This window comes from Melanotaenia boesemani, chromosome 19 (genome assembly GCF_017639745.1).
Source record: "Melanotaenia boesemani isolate fMelBoe1 chromosome 19, fMelBoe1.pri, whole genome shotgun sequence".
NCBI classification, from domain to species: Eukaryota; Metazoa; Chordata; class Actinopteri; order Atheriniformes; family Melanotaeniidae; genus Melanotaenia; species Melanotaenia boesemani.
Window position 1 is genome coordinate 852,704 of NC_055700.1, and position 26,437 is coordinate 879,140.

The window sequence follows — 26,437 nt, forward strand, 5'->3', positions numbered from 1 at the left end:
AGTTCAGGTCTTTAATGACATCCGCCTGAGCACAGATAGCAGGGACATCTCAGTCCTGGTGCTGCTGGATCTCAGTGCTGCATTTGACTCGGTCCACCAGAAAATCTCACTAGACCGGCTGGAAAACTGGGTTCGGACTTTCTGGCTCTGCAGTTAACTGGTTTGAGTTATGTTTAAAAGACAGGGACTACTTTGTGTCTATAGGTAACTATAAATCTGAGCGAACCAAAATAACCTGTGGAGTTCCCCAAGGCTCCATCCTGGAGCCACTGCTGTTCAACATCTACATGCTGCCACTCGCTCACATTATGGAAACAACTAAACATGTTACCACAGTTATGCTGATGACACACACATCTACATAACCATCTTACCAGGAGACCACAGTCCGATCCAGACGCTGATCACCTGCATGGATCAAATTAAAGATCGGATGGGCCAGAACTTCCTTCAGTTACATGAAGACTAAACTGAAATATTAGTTTTTGGAGCCAAAGAAGAAAAATTAAAAGTCAGTTCTCAACTTCAAACAGCAAAGTTCAAAACTACCAACCAAGACAGAAACCTGAGAGTAGTCCTGGACTCGAACCTGGGAGCAGTCCTGGACTCAAACCTGGGAGAAGCCCTGGACTCAGACCTGGGAGTAGTCCTGGACTCAACCTGGGAGAAGCCCTGGACTCAGACCTGGGAGTAGTCCTGGACTCAGACCTGGGAGTAGTCCTGGTCTCAGACCTCAGTGTAGTCCTGGACTCAGACCTCAGAGTAGTCCTGGTCTCAGACCTCAGAGTAGTCCTGGACTCAGACCTGGGAGCAGGAAAGTAGATCCTAGAACTCCAGTCCTCAGATCTTTACACTGGCTTCCTGCTCTTAGTTTACAAAGGCCTGAATGGTTTAGGACCAGAATCCATTCAGGATCTTCTGGTTGGTTATGAACCAGATCCATCAGGTCATCAGGGTCAGGTCTACTTTCTGTTCCCAGAGTCAGAACTAAACATGGAGAGGCAGCGTTCAGCTTTATGCTCCTTACATGTGGAACAAACTCCCAGAAACCTGCAGGTCTGCTGACTCAGCAGTTTTACATCAGAGTTAAAACTTTTCTATTTACTGCCTTTTATCAGAACAGCTGTTAATTCTTCACACTGGAACTTTATTTCTGTTTTATGGATCAATTTTATGTTTTAGGTTTTTCTTTCTGTTTTTATTTAATCTCTTTTATTTCTTATAAAGTTTGTATTTAATGGTCTTGTTTCTCCTTCCTGCTGTGATGCTGACAGACCAGTTTAACCAGTTAATCTGTCACACAACTGGTAGAAAACAGAAGCTGACAGCGGAGGGTTGGGTGTGTGTGTGTGTGTGTGTGTTTGGGGGGGATCTTATGGTTACTCTATTTGCAGGATGTGAATGAGCAGTTCTGATTGGCCGACAGGAGTCATGTGACCACGCTGGCTTCTCTCTTCCTCCACCTGCTGCCTTCCTCTTCACACAGGAGAAGCAGGTACTGCAGCACCGTTTCCCAGCATGCATTGCTGCATGACATGAAACCTTCCTCTGGCTGACAGGAGGAAGCAGACATGACCGCTCTGAGGCCTCCGGCTGCTAACTAACAGCTGATCTTCCTGCTGCTCCAGGTGCCGGACCTCCGTCCAGACCTGCAGGCTGAGGCTCAGTAAACCAGACCCAGCTAGTGTTGGCCTCATTTAAAAACAAACCACCTGAGTAAACAGGAAGTGGCTTGGAGGTTAGACTCAGCCTCATGTTGCTGTGTGACAGAATAAAGTCGTCCTGTTCTGCATGAAGATCTGGTCACATGACCACACCACCATTCCTGCTAGTTTAGAGACGACTGGATTAAAGCAGCCAGATTCATTCAGACTGATGCAGTCTCCCCTTTGGACCGGAATGGGGACAAAGCTGGTTTAACCAGTTTTGTTTTTTTTAAATAAACTGATTCAGAGCAAGACAGGCAGAAAAGCATCAAAAACAAAACAGCTTTTTATATTTAACCTGTCAGAACCGAGTCTGGACTCTCAGAAATCTGGATTTCTGAGAGAAATAAGTCGTCTTGCCAGATTCACACCAATCCACAACCCAGCTGGGCGGTTCTGGCTTCTCCCAGCCTGCAGAAAACCCCATGATGGCAGAATAATCTGCCTCTGGTGTTTTCTGGTTTGCAGAACATCCTGTGAGCTCCCCCTCCTCCACTGGCCACTCCTCCTCCTGCCGCTGACTAGAGCTGCTCGCGGCTGCCGGGGTTAGTGCCGTGCAGAGCTGAAGCAGGTGAGTTTGTGTGCAGCTGACAGAGATCTGTTGAGAGGATGCAGACTGGGTGGAGGATTGCCCTGCTGCTGCTGCTGGTGGTGGCTGCAGGCGAAGCTCAGAGCGGAGACGGAGACGCCGACACAGGTGAGAAGATCCAGTATTTCTCTCTGTGAAGGACAACTAGAAATGTAGACGACATCAGAACTCATCACTCACTGCGCTCCAGGAATGATAGAAAGCCAGCAGTGAAACAGGAGAGGAGTCCGTGAGCAGCAGAGAGGTGCTGATTTATCCTGAAAACCATCCTTGTTAGAAGAGTTGACTTGAAGTGAAACCTGCAGCTGGTCTGGACGGCGAGATGATGGGATCTGATCTCCGGTTGCAGCTTCAGGAACAGAAACTCCTCCACAAGCCCCAGTCCGAGTCCGTTCTGATTGGTCCAGCTTCAGTCCGAGTCCGTTCTGATTGGTCCAGCTTCAGTCCAGAGTCCGTTCTGATTGGTCCAGCTTCAGTCCAGAGTCCGTTCTGATTAGTCCAGCTTCAGTCCAGAGTCCGTTCTGATTGGTCCAGCTTCAGTCCGAGTCCGTTCCGATTGGTCCAGCTTCAGTCCAGAGTCCGTTCTGATTGGTCCAGCTTCAGTCCGAGTCCGTTCCGATTGGTCCAGCTTCAGTCCAGAGTCCGTTCTGATTGGGCCAGCTTCAGTCCAGAGTCCGTTCTGATTGGTCCAGCTTCATTCATACATCCCATATTTGTTTCTATGCAGATGACGTCGGGTTTACCTTCCCGCCTAATGTCAGGATCCTCCATTTCTCACAAAACTGCTTGAACAACCACCAGTTCCTCCTCTTTTCTTCACCTCCCTCTGATCTGAACTCTTCTTCTTCTCTTATGGAGGTGATATTCTCCCAGAGAAAAGAACCTGGTTCACTCTCAGGTCATATGAAAGTCCGGCAGCGCAGCCTCATCAGATCCTTCCTCATTTTCCAGGCTGGAACTAAAACTGAACCTGGTGCTTCTGTAAGTCAAGAAGAAAAGTCCAGCTTATCATTTCTGACTAGAAAACATTACAGTTTATTTCCAGAAACCAGGTTGTGAGAAAAGATTAAATCTGAACCCGACTTGGACCAGAACCTGGCCGGCTCAGCTTTCTGATCCACATCTTCAAGGTTTTTGGCAGGTTATCAGAAGCAAACCTCTGGTCCCGAAAGATGCAGGTTCCACTGTTCTTCCTCTCCATCCTCCAACCTGCAGACGGAACCAGACCGCCTTCTGGAGTTAAACTCCGCCTCCTGTCAGCTGTTTTCACATGTCACTGACTGCCCGGGTTCTCCTGCAGAACCAGAGGTCTGACATAATGATCCCGGCCGGGTCTCCTCAGAACCAGCTGGGCTCACAATCAAGTTTGCAGACAATTTCAGTAACAAACGCACATTTATAACCGATCGGTTTTCTACAACGTGAACTCCATAAACTCAGGTCTGTGTAAACTGTGAATAAACCAGAAACCAGAATGAAGATCAACAATCAGAGGATGAAACAGCGACGTTTCACCAGGAGATCAGCTGATTGATGGTGAGAGGTCTGGACTGCAGGCGTGCTGCTGTGATGGATGCAGGATGATCTTTCCATCTGAGAGACTCTGCCTCTCTGAAATGCTCCTTTTATACCCAGTCATGTTACTGACCTGTTGCCAGGTAACCTGGTTAGTTGTCCAATGCTCCTCCAGGTGTTTCTGGTTTGTACCTTTTGTTGCTCCTGTTCCAACTTTTCCATCAGATTCCATCAGCTCATGTTTTCATCTCATGGTGAAACGTCTGTTTCATCTGACATGTTTTTATCTGCTACTGGAGATAAAATGAGACCGGATGAAAACTTTTACATGTGTTTCCTGTCAGAGCCCAGAATCAGCTGCAGCTCTCACATCGCCTACATAGAGAACAGTCTGACCTGTCAGCTGACTGGAGTCGACAACGAGGATGATGAGGATGATGAAGGCAACCGCATCGATCACATGACTCTGTGGTAAATATGTCCAGCATGTTGCCGTGTCCTGCAGCTCACAGCAGCTTCAGCTACCCACAGAACTCTGTTTCTCTGCTCAGTTATGTAAAAGGGGGCCCTAAGAACGGGGAAACCAAGTGTCTGGAGTCTCCCGGAGACACCATCAGGTCCAAAGACCTGCATCCTGTGCCGGTGTGGAATCTGAAGGTCCACTTAAAGAGCGGAGACCAGAGTTCAGCCACAGTTGACCTGAAGAAGATCGGTAAACATCTGCTCACAGAGAACATCCAGCATGGTCACAAGCTGGTTTAATTCTGTTGTTCAGGATGTTCTCAGGTTCCTCTTTGTGTTGCAGTTAAACCCAGAAGTCCTCAGGTGTGGAACGTCACCTTTGACCAGGAGGGCAGGCAGGCTGTGATTTACATCAGGACTAAATACAGTAGCAAGGACTACCTGACGCTGGAGAACCAGCTGTTCCAGTTGCACATCACCCCAGGAGTTGAGACGGTACAATCAACAGCAGGAGGAAACTTCTGTTACCATGGAGATGTCTTTTCTCTCAGCTGATGCTGCGCTGTTCCTCAGCTGTAATCTGTTTTTTCTCTCTTCTCATCCAGACTCAGAACTTCTCTTCCCAGAATTTCCTTAAGATCGACATGCAGCACCTCCACAAACACTCGGAGTATCGTGTGAAGGTGAGGGCGATCCCTCAGAAGCATTTCCAGGGCAGCTGGAGCGAGTGGAGCAACACCTTCAGCTTCGTTCTTCCTGCAGGTAAGAACAATGACACAGTTCTGCAGCAGGTTCTGCAGAACTCTGAGGACCATAATGGCCCATTTTCTCTGTCATTCAGTCCAGAACCAGGACCAGATGCAGGAGCAGCAGGAAATCATGTACATGCTGATCGTGTGCATCATCTTCGTGCTGGTGGTGACCTCCAGCGTTGTGGCCTTCTGGAAGAAGCGGTACGCCTCTGCTTCCTGTCAGAAGGCCTGTCTTCACATGTCTTCTTGTGTTTAACACTTTACTCCTCCTCCCCAGAATCTTCACCTATATGTGGCCGAGCATCCCACATCCCAAACAGACTCTGGTTCAGGTCTGCAAGCCAAATAAGGTAGGCCGCTGACTTCCTGTTTACTCTGCTGGCTTCTGCTGATGTTTCAACCATCTGATGTTCTCCAGGGTCTTCTGCTGAACTTTAACCCTGAGGTGTTCAGTCATCTCAAAGTCTTCCCGCTGGAGACACCATCTTGTGAGGAAGTGGAGCCTTCAATCAGTCCTGCTGCTGCCGGTTCCTGTTCCAGCTCCACCCAGAGCTCCGACTGCAGGAGCACCACCAGCGTCAGCACCGAGGAGCTGGAGCTCTCCGCCCTGCTGAGCAGGAGTTCCTCCGATGGCCAGGACAGCCTCCCGAGCGCCAGTCCATCCCCCGACAACATCCTGCCGTGGGAAGAGCGCTCACACATGCCTGAGCCTGAAAACGGAGGAAACGAGGTGGAGTTTGGAGTTAACAAGCAGGAGGAGGCCTACGTCACCATGTCCAGCTTCTACCAGATCAAGTAGGTGAAGCAGATCTGGACTGACAGGACCAGAACACCACAAGATGCTCCAGAACCACCAGAACCTTCTTTAACTCTCCAACATGGATCTTCTTCTGAACTTTGGAGGTTCTTGGACATGTTGGTGTGCAGAACTGCAAAGTCTTCAGGGTTCCTGGATGGACATCGAATCATCCTGGGACTTATCTAAGCATCCACCGGGTGTCTTCCTCTGATGTTTGACTTCTCGTGCATCGACATCAGCTTGACATCCTAATGCTTATCCATTACTTTTCCTCAGGTGTAATCTGATTACTTTACTGTTTCTCCGAGTTGCTAAATGACCAGAGGAACGTTGACCTTTTCCTCCACTGGACCCCCAACCAACCAGACCTGAGAGGCCTTTTCTTTTTCACTGCTCACATTCACACTAAGTTAGAGCTAAGTGGTGAGTAAAAGCAATGATCTCATTGTTCCCATGATCACAGTGGGGACAGCCAATCAGAGAGGAGGATCTACTTTAGAGCAGGTGATTGCTGCTTCTGTTGGCTTTCTGGAAGGTGTTCAACCTTCACAGGAACTCAAGTCGTCTCGACACTGCAGCCTGTTGAAGAGCTGAAGAGTTCGGCACTCTGAGTGATTCCTCTGCAATCCCAAGTCCCAAAAATAAATAAAAAAGAAAATAAACACCTGAGGGAATCCTTAAACGTCCAACAGAACCTTCCAAAACACAAACAACTCCATGATCCCCATTAATCTCCTTTGAAGCTCAGAGCCCAGAGGAACCAGTAAGAACTGAAGTGACTCCTGGCACACCTCCGCTTAGCACCAACGGAAAACCAGAACCATCATTAGATCATGAGAACCTCCAAACTCATGGCAGGACCCATCTGAACGTCTCCTTTACATCATTATTAACCACAAAAATCTTCTCAACCCAAACATCCATTCCAGTCCTCTGTTGAGGACCTTCTTTCTTTCAACACTGGAAACAGGATCACTACCAAGGAGAACTACAAACTAGACCACCAACCGTGACAACCAGGACCACCTACTGTCTGATACTGAGATCAATCAGATCACCAGAACTTTTGAAAGTAATCCAAATGATCACCAGAACGTCTCTTTCCTGATTAATTAGTATAGAACCACCTGGAGAACCATAAATACTTAAAGAAACCTAGAATATCCATGACCCATACAAATAATCCCGAGAATCACCTAAAGGATCTAATTTATCCCTGGAAACTCCTGAAAGACCTCTGAAATACCAGGAGATGCCTAGAACCTCTTAAGTAACCTATAGATTAAAAAGAAAGTCCTGTAGGGCCAGATGATGAGACGAACTCGTCCACTCCAAGGCGGAGAAGGTGGATGTTCTAATGGTTCTCCTTTCCTCTGTGACCAGGCAAATATGACTTTAATTGATTCCTCTGAAACAAAACTCTGGTGATGTCCTCTGAAAGCTGCTCGTACCTAAACCCATCTCATCTGTTAGAGAACTAAAACTCTTGCCATGGCGTCTCTGCTAGCCTGTGGAGTCGCTGTGGATATGTTACTATGGCAACCTGATCCGACTGTCTGTCTGTGAGGAGATAAAAGTCCTGGAGATGAAAAAAAATGATATTGCTGCTTAAATACCCAACACAACCTTCACCTCACACAGCAACACACCCAGAATGTACGCTTCAGTTTCCTGATTCATTCGTCTCATGTAGACCAGACTCGTCTGACTCGCCTAACTAAGATCTGACTCGGCTAACTCGGATCTGACTTCCATAACTAAGACCTGCTTTGTCTAACCCGGCTCTGACTCTTCTAACTAGGACCCAACTTGTCTGAATGACTAGGATCTGACTCGACTAATTTGGATCTGACTCATTTAACTTGGCTCTGACTCTTCTAACTAGGACCTAACGTGTCTAACTCAGATCTGACTTGTCTAACCTGCACCTGACCTGTGTAACTTTGCTCTGACTTGTCTAACTCTAATCTGATTTGGCTCAGTAGAATCTGGCTATTTTAACTAGGACCTAAGTTGTTTAACTCAGATCTGACTCGTCTAACCAGGACCTGATCTGTGTAACTTGACTCTGACTCGTCTAACTCGGCTCTAACTCGTCTAAATAAGATCTGACTCGTCTGTATTAATGCACTCGGACTTGTCATGTCATACTTTATTTTTTCATTGCACATTATTTTTATTATTTAACCCAAATGTCTGTCTGTGTACAATAAAATATAAAATGTTTGAGAAGGTTTTCTTGATTTCATCAAATCCCAATCACAAAAAGTTCAAAATGTTTCTAAACTATGAAAACACAGAAATTCAGACGACTGACTGGAGGTAAATCCAGATCTGATCCAGGACCCGGTCCAGAGGAGTCCTGCTGGTGTAACAGGTGTTTCTTCAGCTCAGAGCTTCCAGGCGTTCCTCATCATTAGAATAAAGTAGACGTCGCTGTCGATGGAGGCGCTAACGCCGCAGTAATAGTTGATGAACTCCTCCTTGGTCACCTGCAGGTCAGGAGAAACACCTGATGGTTAATCTCATGACGATGTCAGTCTGTAGAAATGAACTCTGTAGATCTGCAGTCAGTCCATGAGGTTGATGGAGAATCTGTGTAAATTAGAGGTGATGCGTTCAGGTTCACCTCATTGAGACGAAGTGATGACCTTGGATGCAGCAGCATAACTGGCACGTAGTCACATGACACTACCAAGATTAATTCTAAATCCTTGGACGGTACTGAGCACCAAAACCCTCATCACTATTTTACATCCTCATCTTATTTCCGTTCAGCGAGCTTTTTTTCTCCAGAGAACATCTGACTGATTGATGCAACCGCTGTTTTCTGCTGTATTGGGAAGCACTTTGTGATTTTTATCCTTTATGTGGTAGCTGCCATTATCGGATTATTAGAGATCTGACTAACACACATAGATTTCTCCCTAATTCTCCAATGTCTTTGTCTCAAATCTGTGCATGTCCACAAAGCTGTGTAGCTTCCATCTTTTCAACGTCCTCTGATAAAAGGCAGAAGCACCGCAGTCACAACGTGAACGGAACATACAAGAAAAACAGGATAGCGTTCCGCAGCAGGAATTCAGAGTATAAACAAAGTAAAATATTTGCCTGTAAACTGTTAAGTAGTGTATTACCTCTCACATTAGCAGCTAAAGCTAAATCCATGGTTTCCTACATTGGCAGCTAACGCTAAGACCACGGGCTAACACATTAACAGCTAACGCTAAGACCACGGGCTAACACATTAACAGCTAACGCTAAGACCACGGGCTAACACATTAACAGCTAACGCTAAGACCACGGGCTAACACATTAACAGCTGTTATGACCTCGGTAATCTAGGGTGTAGGTCGATAACAAACCGGGCCGGAGTCAAATCAAACAATATCAAAGATTTATTGTACAAAACAAATATCGAGATATAAACACAAATACTGCCTCCGGCTATAACCAAATATAACAAAAGGTGTCCACAGTAGGTGCTTTAACAATTATATCTACAACAAAAAAAGGGTCCACCAGACAATTAACGTACTGGGACTATCAAACAAATCAATAAAGAAACAAAACAATTGCTGAACAAACACAAATTCCTCCTCCTGTTGAGGGAAAAACCAAACCAAAACAGTTAGCCAAAATCGCTCTAATAATGTAACTCAAACACAAACGTCTTTTCTTCAAACCAAACTTAAATCACTGTCACAGAAAGCTCTCACAAGTCCACTATGTCACAAAGAGTTCCCAAACCGGCAAGACTGTGCTCAATGCTCACAGCTGCCACGACCGAAGCTGGAATGAACCATTTATGGGCGAGGCCTCCCAGCCGAACGGTCCCTCGGGCGAGTCCGGAATGCCGGTCGACCAATCCCGGTGGAGGAGGGCGGAGCCGAGGCGGCAGCTCCTGCAGGCGACTGACGAGGCACAGCTGTTCCCAATAATACGGCCTCAGGCTGGCAGGCTGGGGGCCGTAACACCCCCCTCCCTAAAACTTGGCCACCACGCCAAGTAAGGAACCCTTTTCAAAAAAAAAAATAATCACGTAAACATGCCAGTGTCAAAAGCTATCACGAGCACACAAGCTCATGGTTATCCTTCATTTCGGTCTTTCTGTTTACACACACACACACACAATGTTCACAATAAATCACTTTGTCACGCTCGAGACAAGGCATCAGCAAACTGGTTGTCAGTCCCTTTCTTATGGGATATCCTCAGCTGGTACTCTTGTACTACGAGCGCCCACCTCATGAGTCGCTGGTTGCTGTTGTACATCCGAGCAAGGAATGTTAGCGGGTTATGATCTGTGTATACCTGTATGGGCACTGGCGAGGACCCCACGTACGCATCGAAGTGTTGTAGAGCCAACAGAAGGGACAGCGTTTCCTTTTCAATTGTGGAATAGTGCAGTTGGTGCCGGCTGAACTTCCGGGAGTAGTAGCAGACGGGGTGATCAATTCCGTCGTCACCAGTCTGGAGAAGTACAGCGCCAACCCCTACCGCGCTGGCATCAACCTCCAATTTAAAGGGTTTAGCCATCTCTGGGGCAGCTAAAACGGGCGAGCTTTTAAGAAGCGCCTTTGCACTGTCGAACGCGTGCTGACAGGCTGAGGTCCAAATGAAATCCTTCTTGGGACTCATGAGCGAGGTTAACGGTTCCACCACTGTGGCATAGTTCCTACAGAAGTTGCGGTAATAACCAGCCATACCTAGGAAACGTCTTAAGGATTTTCTGCTGTCGGGAGCCGGGTATTCGGTGATGGCTGTCACCTTAGCTTCAATCGGGCGCACCACCCCTTGTCCTACCTGTCGACCTAGATATGTGACCGTAGCACGACCAAACTCACATTTCGCTAGGTTTAGGGTTAATGAAGCCTCAGCTAGTCGCGAAAATACCCTCTCCAAGGCAGAGGTGTGTTCCTCCCAGGTAGCCGCGTACACAACCACGTCATCCAGATATGCTGTACACTTAGGCAGATCCGAAAACAGTTCATTCACTAACCGCTGAAACGTAGCCGGGGCGTTACACAGCCCAAATGGCATTACATTGTATTGTAAAAATCGGTCTGGTGTCACAAATGCGGATATAACTGAAGCACGGTCAGTTAATGGAACCTGCCAGTAACCTTTCAGTAAATCGAGTTTTGTCACGAATCGAGCTGACCCGATCGTGTCCACACAGTCATCTACTCGGGGTAACGGAAAAGCGTCTGGCACGGTAACAGAATTCACTTTTCTGTAATCCGTAATGAAACGCGGTGTCCCGTCTGGCTTGGTCTCTACCAGACAAGGCGAACTCCACGGGCTATTACTAACTCTGGCGAAATTGTTTTCCAGCAGGTAGTCAGTTTCACGTTTCATTATTTCCCTCTTCGTCGGATTACAGCGATACGGGTGTTGCTTGATAGGACGAGTGTTGATGAGTTCAATATCATGACTGACAACATGCGTGCGGGTTGGGATATCATTGAATAGAACACGGTACTCTTCGATTAGCTGGATAAGTTCTGTACGCTGGACGGCGGAGAGATAGTGCAAAGTGGACGGGAGCGCAGCTAGCATCGCAGTGTTAGTTAAACGCGGTGTGAGTCTGGACGCGACCGAGAGAGAGATGTCTTTCTCCTCCGTTGGTGGTTCGTCCCGAGCAATCCCCTTCTGTCCGACTATCACCCCCACCGGTGCAGCGCTTAATGAGGCTGGAGTCGCAGCCTCTTCCTGGTCCATTTTGACGCTCGGCGACACATAAGCCTTCAACATGTTAATGTGACATCTACGCGTCTTTCGCCGGTGGTCCGGAGTAGCGATTACATAATTCGTCTCACTAACACGCTGTGTAATCGTATATGGTCCCGCAAACTTCGCATCCAAAGTTGTCCCAGATATAGGGAGCAAAGCCACTACCTTGTCTCCTACCTTGAACTCTCGTTTTTTCGTCTTTTTATCGTATCGTCTCTTCATTTTAGTCTGGGCTATTTCTAACGAGGCCGCCGCAAATTTTCGTGAGCGCTTCAAACGGTCTCGGAACGAAGACACAAACCCAGAAACGTCAACACTGGGAGACAGTGGTGTCTCCAATATCTTCTCTTTTAACACCTTGAGCGGTCCCCTCCGCTCGTAACCAAAGATGAGTTCGGCGGGACTGAATCCCAAGGATTCCTGAGGAGCCTCTCTAGCAGCAAATAAAAGGAAGGGAATTCCTTCATCCCACGTATTTCCTTCTACTTGGCAGTATTTTCGCATCATTGCCTTCACAGTTTGATGCCATCTCTCTAACGCACCTTGGCTTTCCGGATGGTACGCAGTCGACGTTACATGCTTAATGTCTAACTCGGCTAACACCTGCCTGAATATTTTAGACATGAAATTACTCCCTTGGTCTGTTTGTATGATTCGAGGTAAGCCGTAAGTTGAAAAGAAGGTCAGCAAAGCTGTCGTCACTGCGCGAGCGGTAATCCGGCGCAACGGGATTGCTTCCGGGTACCGAGTCGAGGAGCACATAAGTGTCAGGAGGAACACATTTCCTTTCTTAGATCGGGGAAGAGGGCCTACACAGTCTATTATTAACCGTTCAAAGGGTTCGGATATAACAGGGACAGGATGTAGCGGAGCACGGGGCACTTTCTGATTTGGTTTGCCTACGATTTGGCAAAGGTGGCAGCCATTGACATGTTTAACCACATCAACTTTCAAACCCGGCCAGTAAAAGTGTTTTAATATCCGCTGGTATGTTTTATTTATCCCTAAATGGCCCGACCAATGATCGTCATGCGCCAATAGTAGAATCTGTTCACGGTAGGGTTTTGGCACTACTACTTGCTTTTCGACATTCCAATCTACTTCCGGGATCACTACCGGACACCAACGTCGCATCAATACTCCATCCTGCAAGAAAAATGCTCTATCTCCAGTCTCCAGTCTGTCAGCACTCACCACCTCGTTAAAGTACTTGCGAAGCGTGGGGTCCCCCCTCTGCGCCTCACACAGTTGCTTTCGGGTCATCGACAGCCGGGAGGTAGCCGGGGACGAGGGGGCCGGTCGAGCTTTTATGTCTGCCTTTACCCCCCTCCCAGCCACTCTCCCAGGTGGCGATTCCCCATCTCCACCTGAAAAAGGTGTACACAGAAAACTGTCAGATAAATCAATCTCATCATCGAGTGATCGATTCTGACGAGCCTGAGCTCGAGTTACCACACATGTTTCTCCCGTGACATCCCTCACCGGATGGTCCAGCACCTCCAATGCGGGGATTACTCTGCCCCCTGCAATGTCGTTCCCTAGAAGGACAGAAACATGATTAATGGGCAGCTCAGTACATACCGCCATCGGAAATATCCCCGTCACTAGATCAGTTTTTAGGTGTACCAGGTGCACAGGACGGGGCGCATACCCCATCTCCACTCCTCGCAGGATCACGCTGTAGCCAGCGTGCGTTTCCTGCGAAAAGGGAAGGGTGCTCGCCAAAATAAGGGACTGGGAAGCTCCTGTGTCCCGAAGCACGTCGACCTGCTTACCTCCTGTGGTACAACCGGGGACTGACACGGCCCCTTTCATCAAAAATGGAGTAAAACATGGATCTATTGAGGAACCTTCTAGGGTACTGACAACCTTACCTGCCTTGCCTGTATTCTGAACAAAACCCACAGACTTTTGTTTTGAAGGGGAGGAAGGGCTGTCCTGCTTGTGCTTTCTGCACTGGGCAATTAAATGACCCGTCTTTTGGCAGTAAAAGCAGGCTCTTTCCTCCTTCGATCGGCCTTTTACCGATCTATATTCAGAGACAGGTTGTGCAGTAGAGTCATACACCGTTTTATGTGTTAACACAAATTCGTCAGCAACCACTGCAGCTGACGCTAACACCTTCACTCGCTGTTCATTTAAATGAACAACGAGACGCTCAGGGAGCTGCTTCTTAAATTCCTCCATTAAGATCAGCTCCCTTAACGCCTCGAGAGAAGTGACCCCACATGATGAACACCACCGGTCAAACAGGTTGCACTTCTCCCGAGCAAACTCCACATAGGTTTGGGAAATCTCTTTCTTATAGGCACGGAATCGCTGTCGGTAGGCTTCCGGTACCAGCTCATAAGCTTTCAACACCGTTGCCTTTACAATGTCATAGCTTTGACTCTCCAACAGGGGGAGTGCTGCCACCACCTCCTGAGCTTTCCCCGACAGCCTGCATTGCACCAGGAGGGACCAGCAATCCTGTGGCCACCTTAAAGCCAGCGCGATGCGTTCGAACGCTGGAAAATAACTGTCTATGTCTGCTTCCCGAAACACCGGCACAAACGGAATGAACTTAGACACATCAAAAGGGCCCGAAGACGTGGCGGCGCTGTGGGATCCCAGCGGGGTCCCAGCGCTTGGCTTGGCACCGGTCGCCGCCTGGGCTTCCAGCTCCAGGCGGCGCAGGCGGACAACCTTATCAGCTTCTATCTCCATCCTCCGGATGTCAAGCTGCATTTGCCTCTGGTGGGCCTTTTCCTGGGCTTCCAGCTGTAGCCTGGCCAACCTGACCTGTAGCCGGACGTCCCCCCGAAAGGGACTCGAGCCGTCCACAGAAAAGCGGGGGGGATCAAACCGGGGCAGGGTGACAGGGGTCGCGGGCCTGTCATCCCCCTCGGCCGTCCCCTCTCCCGGACTTCCAGGATCACTCAGATCCCCGCTCTCAGGCTTGCACGGCCCCGTCTCACCAGACGGACCTGCTACCTCAGGCACAGTCGGAACACCCTCGGCACCACCCCCTTCCAGGGTCAGCACTCGCCGTTCCACCAAACCAGCCACAACCAACGCCTTCAATTCCCTCTTAAGTACCTGTTTTGGCACCGGGATCTCGTAGAAGTCAGCAATGACAGCTAAATCGTCCTTACGACATAACGCCAATAAATCCAATGTCGGGTTCTCACGGAACCGATCCAAATCGAATTTAGCCATCTCTCTGGCTGCCACAGCCCCTCACAATGCAGTAAGTTTGCAGGAAAGACAATCCAAGCCACACACGCTGATCAATCTATTCACGGCTGATAACTGTTACCAATCAGGTATTAATTAGGCTATTGTTCTCACAATAAACTAATTAAACTCCCGGACGAGCCCCCATTTTGTTATGACCTCGGTAATCTAGGGTGTAGGTCGATAACAAACCGGGCCGGAGTCAAATCAAACAATATCAAAGATTTATTGTACAAAACAAATATCGAGATATAAACACAAATACTGCCTCCGGCTATAACCAAATATAACAAAAGGTGTCCACAGTAGGTGCTTTAACAATTATATCTACAACAAAAAAAGGGTCCACCAGACAATTAACGTACTGGGACTATCAAACAAATCAATAAAGAAACAAAACAATTGCTGAACAAACACAAATTCCTCCTCCTGTTGAGGGAAAAACCAAACCAAAACAGTTAGCCAAAATCGCTCTAATAATGTAACTCAAACACAAACGTCTTTTCTTCAAACCAAACTTAAATCACTGTCACAGAAAGCTCTCACAAGTCCACTATGTCACAAAGAGTTCCCAAACCGGCAAGACTGTGCTCAATGCTCACAGCTGCCACGACCGAAGCTGGAATGAACCATTTATGGGCGAGGCCTCCCAGCCGAACGGTCCCTCGGGCGAGTCCGGAATGCCGGTCGACCAATCCCGGTGGAGGAGGGCGGAGCCGAGGCGGCAGCTCCTGCAGGCGACTGACGAGGCACAGCTGTTCCCAATAATACGGCCTCAGGCTGGCAGGCTGGGGGCCGTAACAACAGCTAACGCTAAGACCACGGGCTAACACATTAACAGCTAACGCTAAGACCACGGGCTAACACATTAACAGCTAACGCTAAGACCACGGGCTAACACATTAACAGCTAACGCTAAGACCACGGGCTAACACATTAACAGCTAACGCTAAGACCACGGGCTAACACATTAACAGCTAACGCTAAGACCACGGGCTAACACATTAACAGCTAACGCTAAGACCACGGGCTAACACATTAACAGCTAATGCTAGGACTGTCTCTCACATTAGCAGCTCAGACTGCAGGCAGCCATGTGATCAGCTAACGCTAACTATGTGGGCTACCATGTTCAACAAAGACCGGATGTTTTGAAAATAACAGGAAGTGACATCACCACCTCTGAACTAAATCAGATAATGGACTGGTTAATGTACAGTTTACTACAGTAATCTGATTACTCCCAGATATCTGGTTTTGATGGCCATGCAAACGGACTCAATGACACATCTTGCACTTGTGGGCATGCTCTGATCCATCCAATGAGATGTTTTCTCTTACTCTAATGTCCCACCCCCTTGCTTTTTAGATCCAATAAAAACCAAAGCAGGGCTCTCATTTCCTACCAAGCATTCACATTGTTGTCCTGCAGGGTTGATACGTTTCAGTTGCTCTACTTGCTGCTGTTGCTCACGTCTTCCTGTAGCTGCTCCTGATGATTGTCTGCTTTGTTTTCTTCCAGAGGCCGTAGGATGTTTTCTGATACATTTCTTTACAGGCGTAGCAGCTGTTTATCTGGTTTGCTGTTGTTTTCTATCTTTTTCTCCTGTTTTTGTCACTCTCTCCTTAGATAAGATAAAAACAAGGCTTGAGTATGAGGGAGAGCCTGAACTCACTTAGTATTTCCACCTGTACTTCAGATTTTGGAGGTTCAGTAGAAGGAAGGAAGCCAATAAAGTTTAACAGTGATTTGAGGATCTGAAGGGAAACTGAGGTTTTGTTGACGTCCAGAAACTGAGTGAAAAAGCTGAACCCAGTGAGGAGTCGGACCAGGCGACTAAGAGCACCCAGAATCAGAAGATACTCTAATATTACTGAGTATCCTGTATGGTTCTGAAAGTCCAAACATTTCTGAGGATGGTTTAAATAAGTAACCATACAAGATACTGAGCAGAAGGACCTCCTCCCATCACCGGACCACTGAGCTCTTTACCAGAACGATGCTAACTCAGAGCTTCCAGGCGGTTCTCATCATCACAATAAAGTAGACGTCTGTATCGATGGAGGCGCTCACTCCAGCGTAATAATTCATAAATTCCTCCAGAGTCACCTTCAGAGAGAAACACAGCAGATCAGCAGGCTGAAGGCGGGAGAAGCAGCTGGAAAACATCTGGAAAAACGTTCAGAGCAAAATTCACTACCTTCCCGTCTTTGTCGTACGGAGAGTCGAAGTTGTCCAGGAACGTTTGGAAAACCTGCTCCTCAGTCCACTCCCCGTTCTGATACTTGGGGTGGTACTTGGCATTGTAAACCCCCTGCAGGTCCTCGATGGTGACCACGCCATCTCCAGTTTTATCCAACTTCCGAAACGCCTGCATGACCGCCTCCTTCCGGGCATTCGACATGGGCGGCTGCAGGTAACCGAAGGTGGAGTTCAAACCGTGAAAAACCCTCGGTCAGTGTAATATTATATAATCTGAGGTAATCATATTTAATCTGAGGTCATATGATTTAACCTGAAACAGTATATAATAATCTGTTGGTAAAATCTGAAGTAATTTGATTTCATCTGAAGTAATCTGTTATAAATAATCTGACCAAAGTTTTTATAATTAATCTGATTTGATCTAAAACATTTCTGATAAAAGATGACAGAATCTGTTAAAAGGTTTCTGATATAATGTGAAATCTGTTTTGAGTAATCTGACATAATACTATAAAATTATATGAGATAATTTCATAGTCTGATTTAATCTGATATAACGTGAAGTAATCTAAAGAAAACTAAAACGTATTAAGTAATCTGATATAATGTGCAGGACTTCTTTCTTCAGAGCAGCTACAGGTTATGATCACACATCCTTCACATGCTTTCCGCTAACGTGGCTGCGGCATAACAAACCCTGAGGGTGATGAGGAACTCGTCAAAGTCGATGGTTCCACTCCCGTCGCGGTCGAAGTGCTGAAACACGAGCGTGGCCTCGTCCCTCTCGATCATCAGCCCGTAGTCGTTCAGGCCCTTCAGGAACTCCTGGAAGTCCAGGGAGCGGCTGTTGTTGTCGTCCATGATTCTGAAGATTCTGGCAAAAACAAACAGAAAACACACCTCAGTACGGATGTTACACACCTGGTCAGAATCCAGCAATCAGAAACCAACATCAGCCTCATAAAAATCCATAAACCTGCCCTTTAAATCCAGCTGGAAGTATTAAAGTATCCATAGAGACAGTAAAGAAGTACTAGCTGTACTTTCAGTACTGTTCTGTGATAATCGCTGATCAGCTGACTTGATCAGGACGGTTATTAATAGTGAATCAGGATGGATCAGAACATCCACCTTCGGATGTTCTTCGGTCATTGGAGGAAGAAGTACTACAGAGTAAATCTTTTCTGTGTGAAGTACTTGTGCTGCTTTTCGGGTGAATGTGTGGAAGAAGCTTGTTTAGCTGAGCTGGTTCTGACTGCATCAGTGTGCTGCAGACCTTGGATCTGTTGCTTCTAAGATCAGTGGAGGAGAAACACGGAGCAGCTGCTCATGAAGGAACTCTGGTACAGTCCTGAAGTAGTGAGTACTACAAGAGCTGCACACAGCAGATACACACCACAGCTGAAAACCACAAGAGCAGCAACAACACGGCAGAGATAAACATCCTGCCACAGCGTCGACTCAGCCAAGCTTCGACAGGAAAACCGCAAGTACTCCGACACGTAGTCCTGGTTCTGCAGTAACCCCCCTCCCCAGACCCCCAAGCCTGCAGCTGCACGCAGGACAAATCACGACGCAGCAGTTTAAACCTGCGAAGCTGTCCTTCACACACATTAATAAACAAGTAAATAAAGTCATCCTGCTGGAGGACTTCATGAAGAGTACCGCAGTACTTTTACAGAAGATAAACTTCTGATTAAAACATTGGAAAGTCCTTGTTTTTTCTCTGCTTTCAGCAAACAAACACATTCCCACAGGTAAACAACCAGGTGAATCATGTTTATTCTCACATATCTGCATCCATGTAAACATGTTTTTATCCACAAAGACAAAAATGACTGATAGCTTCCATCCCTTTAACCCTACAGAAGACTTCTTCTTCTTCTTCTTCTTCTTCTTCTTCTTCTTCTTCTTCTTCAGGAGCTACTGACTTGCCAGACATGTTTTGCGAGTTGCCGTCCTTCCTTGGAGACGATCTGTTTTTCATTCCTCTCAGGAGGAAAATGCAGGTTCCTGGATTGTTTTGTGGATTAAAGGAGAGATGAAGGACAGAAGAACCGTGGAATAGAGACGGCGTCTTACACTCCTGAGACTAAACTGACCAACGATGTGTAAACAGCAGAGTTAAGGCCAATCCCCACCAGGTGTGTGTGCGGCGACGTGGTTTTTACTCGATATCCGCGGCAGGTCAATCGCCAACGGGTGCGTGGTCTCAGATTTGGAGGTGCTGGTTCTCATCCCAGCCGCTTCACACTCGGCTACGAATCGCTAGAGCTAGCTTCTGCAGCCGAGGATCAGACCGCCAGGGTCCCCACCTCTGCCCGCTGCCCAGCTCACACCCGACCCCTATGGCCCCTCCTGCAGGTGGTGAGCCCACGGTAGGGGCTATAGGGCTGCACGGTGATGTGGTGGTTAGCACCGCAGCCTCACAGCAAAAAGGTCGCTGGTTCGAATCTTGGCTGGGGTAGGTTTCGAACATTGAGGGCGGTGGCCTTTCTGTGTGGAGTTTGCATGTGTGGGTCTTTCCGGATACTCTGGCTTCCTCCCACCATCCAAAGACATGATGTTAGGCTAATTGATGGCTAGGAGTGTGTGGTTGTTTGTCCCTATGTCTCGGCCTTGTGATGGACTGGTGACCTGTCCAGGTGTACCTGCCTCTCACCTGTTAATACTGGGATAGGCTCCAGCTCACCCGCGACCCGTCATGGACCAAGCGGTACAGAGAATGAGAATGATTGATTGAACTATAACAAGCTATAACTAACAAGAAATAACTAAAACTAACTAACAAGAACTACTTATAACCAACTGAAACTGGATTTTAATGATTTTTCCACAAGGTGAGAACTCAGGAAGGATAATTTCTTCTCTGCTTCTTATTAAAACTCATTGCTCAGTGAGTTTGCAGCTGTCAGCCTCTGAGCATCGGGGGTCCATCTGACCTGACAGGAACTCATGACATGTCTTTTTGATTTGGTTATTATTTAAAACTCTTAATGACCAGCAGCTCTGGTTTTTTGTAGAAGTTGTAGGAAATTTTCTGGTGTGTTCATGTACAGGTGTAGCAGTTTGTTGTCTGGTGATGGTGTGGATTGAAGCGTCGTTTCCTTCTGTCTGTGGTGTTTTTGTCTCCTCTTTCTCTCTTTCTTCTTTCCCTTTTGTTTCATTTTGTTGTCTTCCATCTTTTTCTGTCCCCTCCGGTCAGGTCCAGCAAGATTACATAGATTCCGTGATTCAAAGTAAATAAATAAATGGATCAGATTATCAAGAGGAGCCTTACCCATAGGCCTCCCCTTGGCAGAGCAACTTTGTTCAGCACGATACAGCAACCAGATTATCATTTTGCTGCTATGACGCTGGACAGAACAAGTTAAAAAAAAAAAAAGGTCATGTGGGCGGAGCTCACCTTCCCAGGCCTTTGATTCCAGACGAGCCTCGAGTCAAACACTGGAGTCGAAGTCTCTCCACAGGATCTGAACACTCGGACAGCTGCCGTCGGGCCATCAGGGCCATCTCCCGGTCATGCCTTGATGTCCCCGCCATCCCTGGCGTTACACACAGGGTACAAGTGTGTTATTGATGGCAGGTGTGTGTGTTGAACTATGAACAGGCCGCACTGCATCGGTACCTGAGGACGCAAATGTCAGGGCCCCAAATGAAAATATTGGGACAGACAGAACCAATGAAAAACTATCTGAATGTGTCAGAAAAAGCAGAAAAACTCGACTCAGCCGCTCCAATCAGAAAGCAAAAACGCCTGCACACCTGTAAACACCTGAAGACACCGGTAAACACCTGTAAACAACTGTAAACACCTGAAGACACCTGTAAACACCTGTAAACAACTGTAAACACCTGAAGACAGCTGTAAACAACTGTAAACACCTGAAGACAGCTGTAAACACCTGTAAACAACTGTAAACACCTGAAGACACCTGTAAACACCTGTAAACACCTGTAAACCTGTAAACACCTGAAGAAACCTGTAAACGCCTGTAAACAACTGTAAACACCTGAAGACATCTGTAAACAACTGCAAACACCTGTAAACCTGTAAACACCTGTAAACACCTGAAGACACCTGTAAACACCTGTAAACAACTGTAAACACCTGTAAACCTGTAAACACCTGAAGAAACCTGTAAACGCCTGTAAACAACTGTAAACACCTGAAGACATCTGTAAACAACTGTAAACACCTGTAAACCTGTAAACACCTGTAAACACCTGAAGAAACCTGTAAACACATGTAAACACCTGAAGAAACCTGTAAACACCTGTAAACAACTGTAAACACCTGTAAACACCTGAAGACACCTGTAAACATGTGTAAACCTGTAAACACCTGTAAACAACTGTAAACCCCTGTAAACCTGTAAACACCTGTAAACCTGTAAACACCTGTAAACAACTGTAAACACCTGTAAACAACTGTAAACACCTGAAGACACCTGTAAACCTGTAAACACCTGAAGAAACCTGTAAACACCTGTAAACAACTGTAAACACCTGTAAACACCTGAAGACACCTGTAAACACCTGAAGACACCTGTAAACACCTGTAAACCTGTAAAGACCTAAAGACACCTGTAAACACCTGTAAACCTGTAAACACCTGAAGACACCTGTAAACACCTGTAAACACCTGAATACACCTGTAAACCTGTAAACACCTGAAGACACCTGTAAACCTGTAAACAACTGAAGACACATGTAAACACCTGTAAACCTGTAAACACCTGAAGACACCTGTAAACAACTGTAAACACCTGAAAACAACTGTAAACACCTGTACACACCTGAAGACACCTGAAGACACCTGTAAACACCTGTAAACAACTGAAGACACCTGTAAACACCTGAAAACACCTGTAAACCTGTAAACAACTGTAAACACCTGAAGACACCTGTAAATCTGTAAACCTGTAAACACCTGAAGACACCTGAAGACACCTGTAAACACCTGAAGACACCTGTAAACCTGTAAACAACTGTAAACACCTGAAGACACCTGTAAATCTGTAAACCTGTAAACACCTGAAGACACCTGAAGACACCTGTAAACACCTGTAAACACCTGAAGACACCTGTAAACACCTGTAAACCTGAAGACACCTGTAAACACCTGAAGACACCTGTAAACACCTGAAGATACCTATAGCACCTATAACTCCTGTAAACACCTGAAGACACCTGTAAACCTGTAAACAACTGTAAACACCCGAAGACACCTGTAAACACCTGAAGACACCTGTAAACCTATAAGCACCTGAAGACACATGTAAACCTGTAAATACCTGTAAACACCTGTAAACCTGTAAACAACTGTAAACACCTGTAAACATGTGAAGACACCTGTAGCACCTATAACTCCTGTAAACACCTGAAGACACCTGTAAACCTGTAAACAACTGTAAACACCCGAAGACACCTGTAAACCTATAAGCACCTGAAGACACCTGTAAACCTGTAAACACCTGTAAACACCTGAAGACACCTGTAAACCTATAAGCACCTGAAGACACCTGTAAACCTGTAAACACCTGTAAACACCTGTAAACCTGTAAACAACTGTAAACACCTGTAAACACGTGAAGACACCTGTAAACAACTGTAAACACCTGAAGACACCTGTAAACACCTGTAAACACCTGAAGACACCTGTAAACATCAGAAGACACCTGTAAACACATTAAGACACCTATAACACCTATAACACCTGTAGACACATGTAGACACCTTTAAACACCTGTAGGCACCTGTAAATAACTACAGACACAAGTAAAAACCTGTAAACACCTGAAGACACCTGTAAACCTGTAAACACCTGTAAACCTGTAAACACCTGTAAACCTGTAAACAACTAAAGACACCTGTAAACATCTGTAAAAACCTGTAAACACCTGAAGACACCTGTAAACAACTGTAAACACCTGAAGACACCTGTAAACACCTGAAGACACCTGTAAACATCAGAAGACACCTGTAAACACATTAAGACACCTATAACACCTGTAGACACATGTAGACACCTTTAAACACCTGTAGGCATCTGTAAATAACTACAGACACAAGTAAAAACCTGTAAACACCTGAAGACACCTGTAAACACCTGAAGACACCTGTAAACCTGAAGACACCTGTAAACACCTGAAGACACCTGTAAACACCTGAAGACACCTATAGCACCTATAACTCCTGTAAACACCTGAAGACACCTGTAAACCTGTAAACAACTGTAAACACCCGAAGACACCTGTAAACCTATAAGCACCTGAAGACACCTGTAAACCTGTAAACACCTGTAAACACCTGAAGACACCTGTAAACCTATAAGCACCTGAAGACACCTGTAAACCTGTAAACACCTGTAAACACCTGTAAACCTGTAAACAACTGTAAACACCTGTAAACACGTGAAGACACCTGTAAACAACTGTAAACACCTGAAGACACCTGTAAACACCTGTAAACACCTGAAGACACCTGTAAACATCAGAAGACACCTGTAAACACATTAAGACACCTATAACACCTATAACACCTGTAGACACATGTAGACACCTTTAAACACCTGTAGGCACCTGTAAATAACTACAGACACAAGTAAAAACCTGTAAACACCTGAAGACACCTGTAAACCTGTAAACACCTGTAAACCTGTAAACACCTGTAAACCTGTAAACAACTAAAGACACCTGTAAACATCTGTAAAAACCTGTAAACACCTGAAGACACCTGTAAACAACTGTAAACACCTGAAGACACCTGTAAACACCTGAAGACACCTGTAAACATCAGAAGACACCTGTAAACACATTAAGACACCTATAACACCTGTAGACACATGTAGACACCTTTAAACACCTGTAGGCATCTGTAAATAACTACAGACACAAGTAAAAACCTGTAAACACCTGAAGACACCTGTAAACAACTGTAAACACCTTTGCTACTCTCTCCATCCCTGCAGGGTTCCTCAGCAGAACCAGCTGGAACTGGTTCCACAACTCCAACAGCACTCCCTGCTGGTCAGAGGAAGGAGCCTCTGCTCTGTCAGGTTATTTAGAGCAGTGGTCCCCAACCCTGGTCCTCAAGGCCCACTATCCTGCAGGTCTTCGATGTCTCCCTGCTGCAACACACCTGATTCAAATTAAATGGTTCTGTGACAAGCTCTGCACAAATCTGCTAATGAGCCATTCATTTGAATCAGGTGTGCTGCAACAGGGAGACATCGAAGACCTGCAGGATAGTGGGCCTTGAGGACCAGGGTTGGGGACCACTGATTTAGAGGGTAAAGAACTTCATGCAGGATGAAGGAACAGAGTGACAATTAATAGTTTTATTGATCCTGACTGGAAATTTCTTCCTTTGTTTATAATTCAGCGTGGATCCCCTGCACTTCCAGACCAGCTCCTCTCAGACCACCAGACCCTCATTCCTGCTCTCAGGATAACATCATCATCATCATCATCATCATCATCATCATTATTATTATTATTATTATTATTATTATTATTATTATTATTATTATTATTATTACTGTTATTGCGAAAAAAAACGCGAAGGACGCAGAACGCGGAGGAGAACAGGGAGGAGAACAGGGAGGAGAACAGGGGGGAGAACGCGGAGAAGAACACGGAGGCGAACAGGGAGGAGAACGGGGGGAGAACACGGAGGCGAACAGGGAGGAGAACAGGGAGGAGAACAGGGGGGAGAACGCGGAGGAGAACGCGGAGGAGAACACGGAGGCGAACAGGGAGGAGAACGCGGAGGAGAACGCGGAGGAGAACAGGGGGGAGAACACGGAGGCGAACAGGGAGGAGAACGGGGGGAGAACACGGAGGAGAACAGGGGGGAGAACGCGGAGGAGAACGCGGAGGAGAACAGGGGGGAGAACACGGAGGCGAACAGGGAGGAGAACGGGGGGAGAACACGGAGGAGAACAGGGGGGAGAACGCGGAGGAGAACGCGGAGGAGAACGCGGAGGAGAACAGGGGGGAGAACGCGGAACTCTAAGCGCTAAGCTGCTGGAGGAACATTAAAAACAAACAAACAAACAAACAAATAACAGCATCTGGAACTCACCTTTCTTCTCAGCAGCTTCACACCACCGCTGCCCTTCCCCAAACGATCCACCGTTACCATGGAGACCATATGTTCTCCATTGTTATTGGTTGCTTGGTCCTCTGTGGGAGGGGCTACGGTGACGTCACGGTTCTCGTTTATCTTTTTTATTTTTTTTAACCTGTCTTGTCCAGCATCGTTGCAAACAGAATGATTGTCTGGCTGCTGTCTGGTGCTGGGCAATTTTACTCTATCAAGCAGGGATTTATACTACATGTATAAAGTCCCTCTTGATGACATGAAAAACTTTATTAAATCAGACTCTTAAAGGTCCCATATTATGCAAAATTCACTTTTTAATGGTTTTGGAACAGTCATACTGGTCCCCCCGCATGTGTAGGAGACCCGTAAGTGTGAAACTCTTTCAGGCGCTCTCTCTCCCCCCTGCTCCACCTCTAGGGAAGTAAGCGCTGAATTGAGCGAGTTTGAAAGCCTGTACGTTATGACGTCATAAGGGACAATAACCACTCCCCACAGAGCGATGGACCCGTCTACCGGCTCTCAAAGCCCGCCCTCTAAAAATCACCTAGCGCCCAGTGTTTTTCCCTCTTCGGCAGTCCTCGTTAGCGGACATGGCTAAGCGACAGAAGCACTGTTCTGTTTGTGGCTGCATAAATGAACACGAAAACGTTTTTTTACTTCCATCCACTGAACCCACGAGGACTGAGTGGATTAATTTTATTTTTGGAGGAAATGTACCTGGAAAACTTCCAAAGGTTTTGCATGTCTGTGGCCAGCATTTCAAAGAGGACTGTTTCCACAACATGGGGGCATGGAAAGCAGGCTTCGCCAACCGTTTGAAGCTGAAGCCAGGTTCAATACCAACTGTCCGTGACACAGCTGGAGAGGTAAGAGCTGGCAGTTATTTTATCGTTTCGGCCTTATTAGTCTGATAGCTTGAAAATATATTAGCACTGTTGTAAATGTAGCCAAGTCACTTTTTCTACTGTTTGTATCCGGTGCCATTGTGCATCAGATTGATGAGCGTAGCTAGCTGTGTTCTCCGTGCGTCGCGGTTTGGTTCGGTAATGGGGGCTTCAGGAATGGGTTCCGGTGTTCCGGCGTTTGTTTATCCTTCACTACGCTGTAATCAGCGTCTAGTTACCGCTAAGGCCTAACCTGTCAATCACCTCATGACGGGCGATGCGATGGGCGGAGCCAACAGCTGAGCTGCTCCACCAGGGTTCCGCCCACCATAAACGGCACATTTCTGAAGCTGCTAAAAAGAGGGAGGTGAAGAGAAGCCGCTGCACTCAAACTGAGGGTCGATTTGTCCATACCATGGCGGAAATATTTCATTTAGATATTAATGAATGGTCTCAGATTGGG

General features: G+C 46.7%; 2 protein-coding genes across 4 annotated transcripts; one reads left to right on the forward strand and one right to left on the reverse strand.

The window, feature by feature from the left end:
* The first annotated feature begins 1,491 nt into the window (after positions 1–1,491).
* il7r (interleukin 7 receptor) lies at positions 1,492–8,049 on the forward strand. The gene is made up of 9 exons (XM_041970056.1): positions 1,492–1,628; positions 2,175–2,403; positions 4,155–4,281; positions 4,362–4,522; positions 4,616–4,767; positions 4,878–5,034; positions 5,114–5,225; positions 5,302–5,374; positions 5,443–8,049. The coding sequence occupies exons 2-9, from the start codon at positions 2,316–2,318 to the stop codon at positions 5,821–5,823; spliced, it is 1,251 nt and encodes a 416-aa protein (XP_041825990.1). The 5' UTR covers positions 1,492–1,628; positions 2,175–2,315; the 3' UTR covers positions 5,824–8,049.
* On the reverse strand, positions 8,029–25,176 carry capslb (calcyphosine-like b). 3 transcript variants are annotated; one of them, XM_041970076.1, is made up of 6 exons: positions 25,070–25,176; positions 20,388–20,526; positions 17,678–17,855; positions 16,977–17,186; positions 16,784–16,885; positions 8,029–8,315 (listed from the first exon to the last, which is right to left on the reverse strand). In XM_041970076.1, exons 2-5 carry the CDS (start codon positions 20,522–20,524, stop codon positions 16,784–16,786), a joined length of 627 nt encoding a protein of 208 aa, XP_041826010.1. In that variant the 5' UTR covers positions 20,525–20,526; positions 25,070–25,176; the 3' UTR covers positions 8,029–8,315. The 3 variants fall into 3 exon arrangements, with proteins under 3 accessions (XP_041826010.1, XP_041826009.1, XP_041826008.1); XM_041970075.1 differs by having other exon boundaries at positions 16,769–16,885; XM_041970074.1 differs by lacking the exon at positions 16,784–16,885.
* Between the last annotated feature and the right edge of the window lie 1,261 nt (positions 25,177–26,437).

Coding starts and splice junctions, on each gene's coding strand:
- capslb (XM_041970074.1), bottom strand. CDS start 20,524: ATGGCGGGGACATCAAGGCATGACCGGGAGATGGCCCTGATGGCCCGA. Junction 17,856..20,387: donor GGAATCAAAGGCCTGGGAAG/GTGAGCTCCGCC, acceptor TGTTTTTGCCAG/AATCTTCAGAATCATGGACG. Junction 8,316..16,976: donor CGTACGACAAAGACGGGAAG/GTAGTGAATTTT, acceptor CCTGACCTGCAG/GTGACCAAGGAGGAGTTCAT.
- il7r (XM_041970056.1), top strand. CDS start 2,316: ATGCAGACTGGGTGGAGGATTGCCCTGCTGCTGCTGCTGGTGGTGGCT. Junction 4,768..4,877: donor TCACCCCAGGAGTTGAGACG/GTACAATCAACA, acceptor CTTCTCATCCAG/ACTCAGAACTTCTCTTCCCA. Junction 5,226..5,301: donor GTGGCCTTCTGGAAGAAGCG/GTACGCCTCTGC, acceptor CCTCCTCCCCAG/AATCTTCACCTATATGTGGC.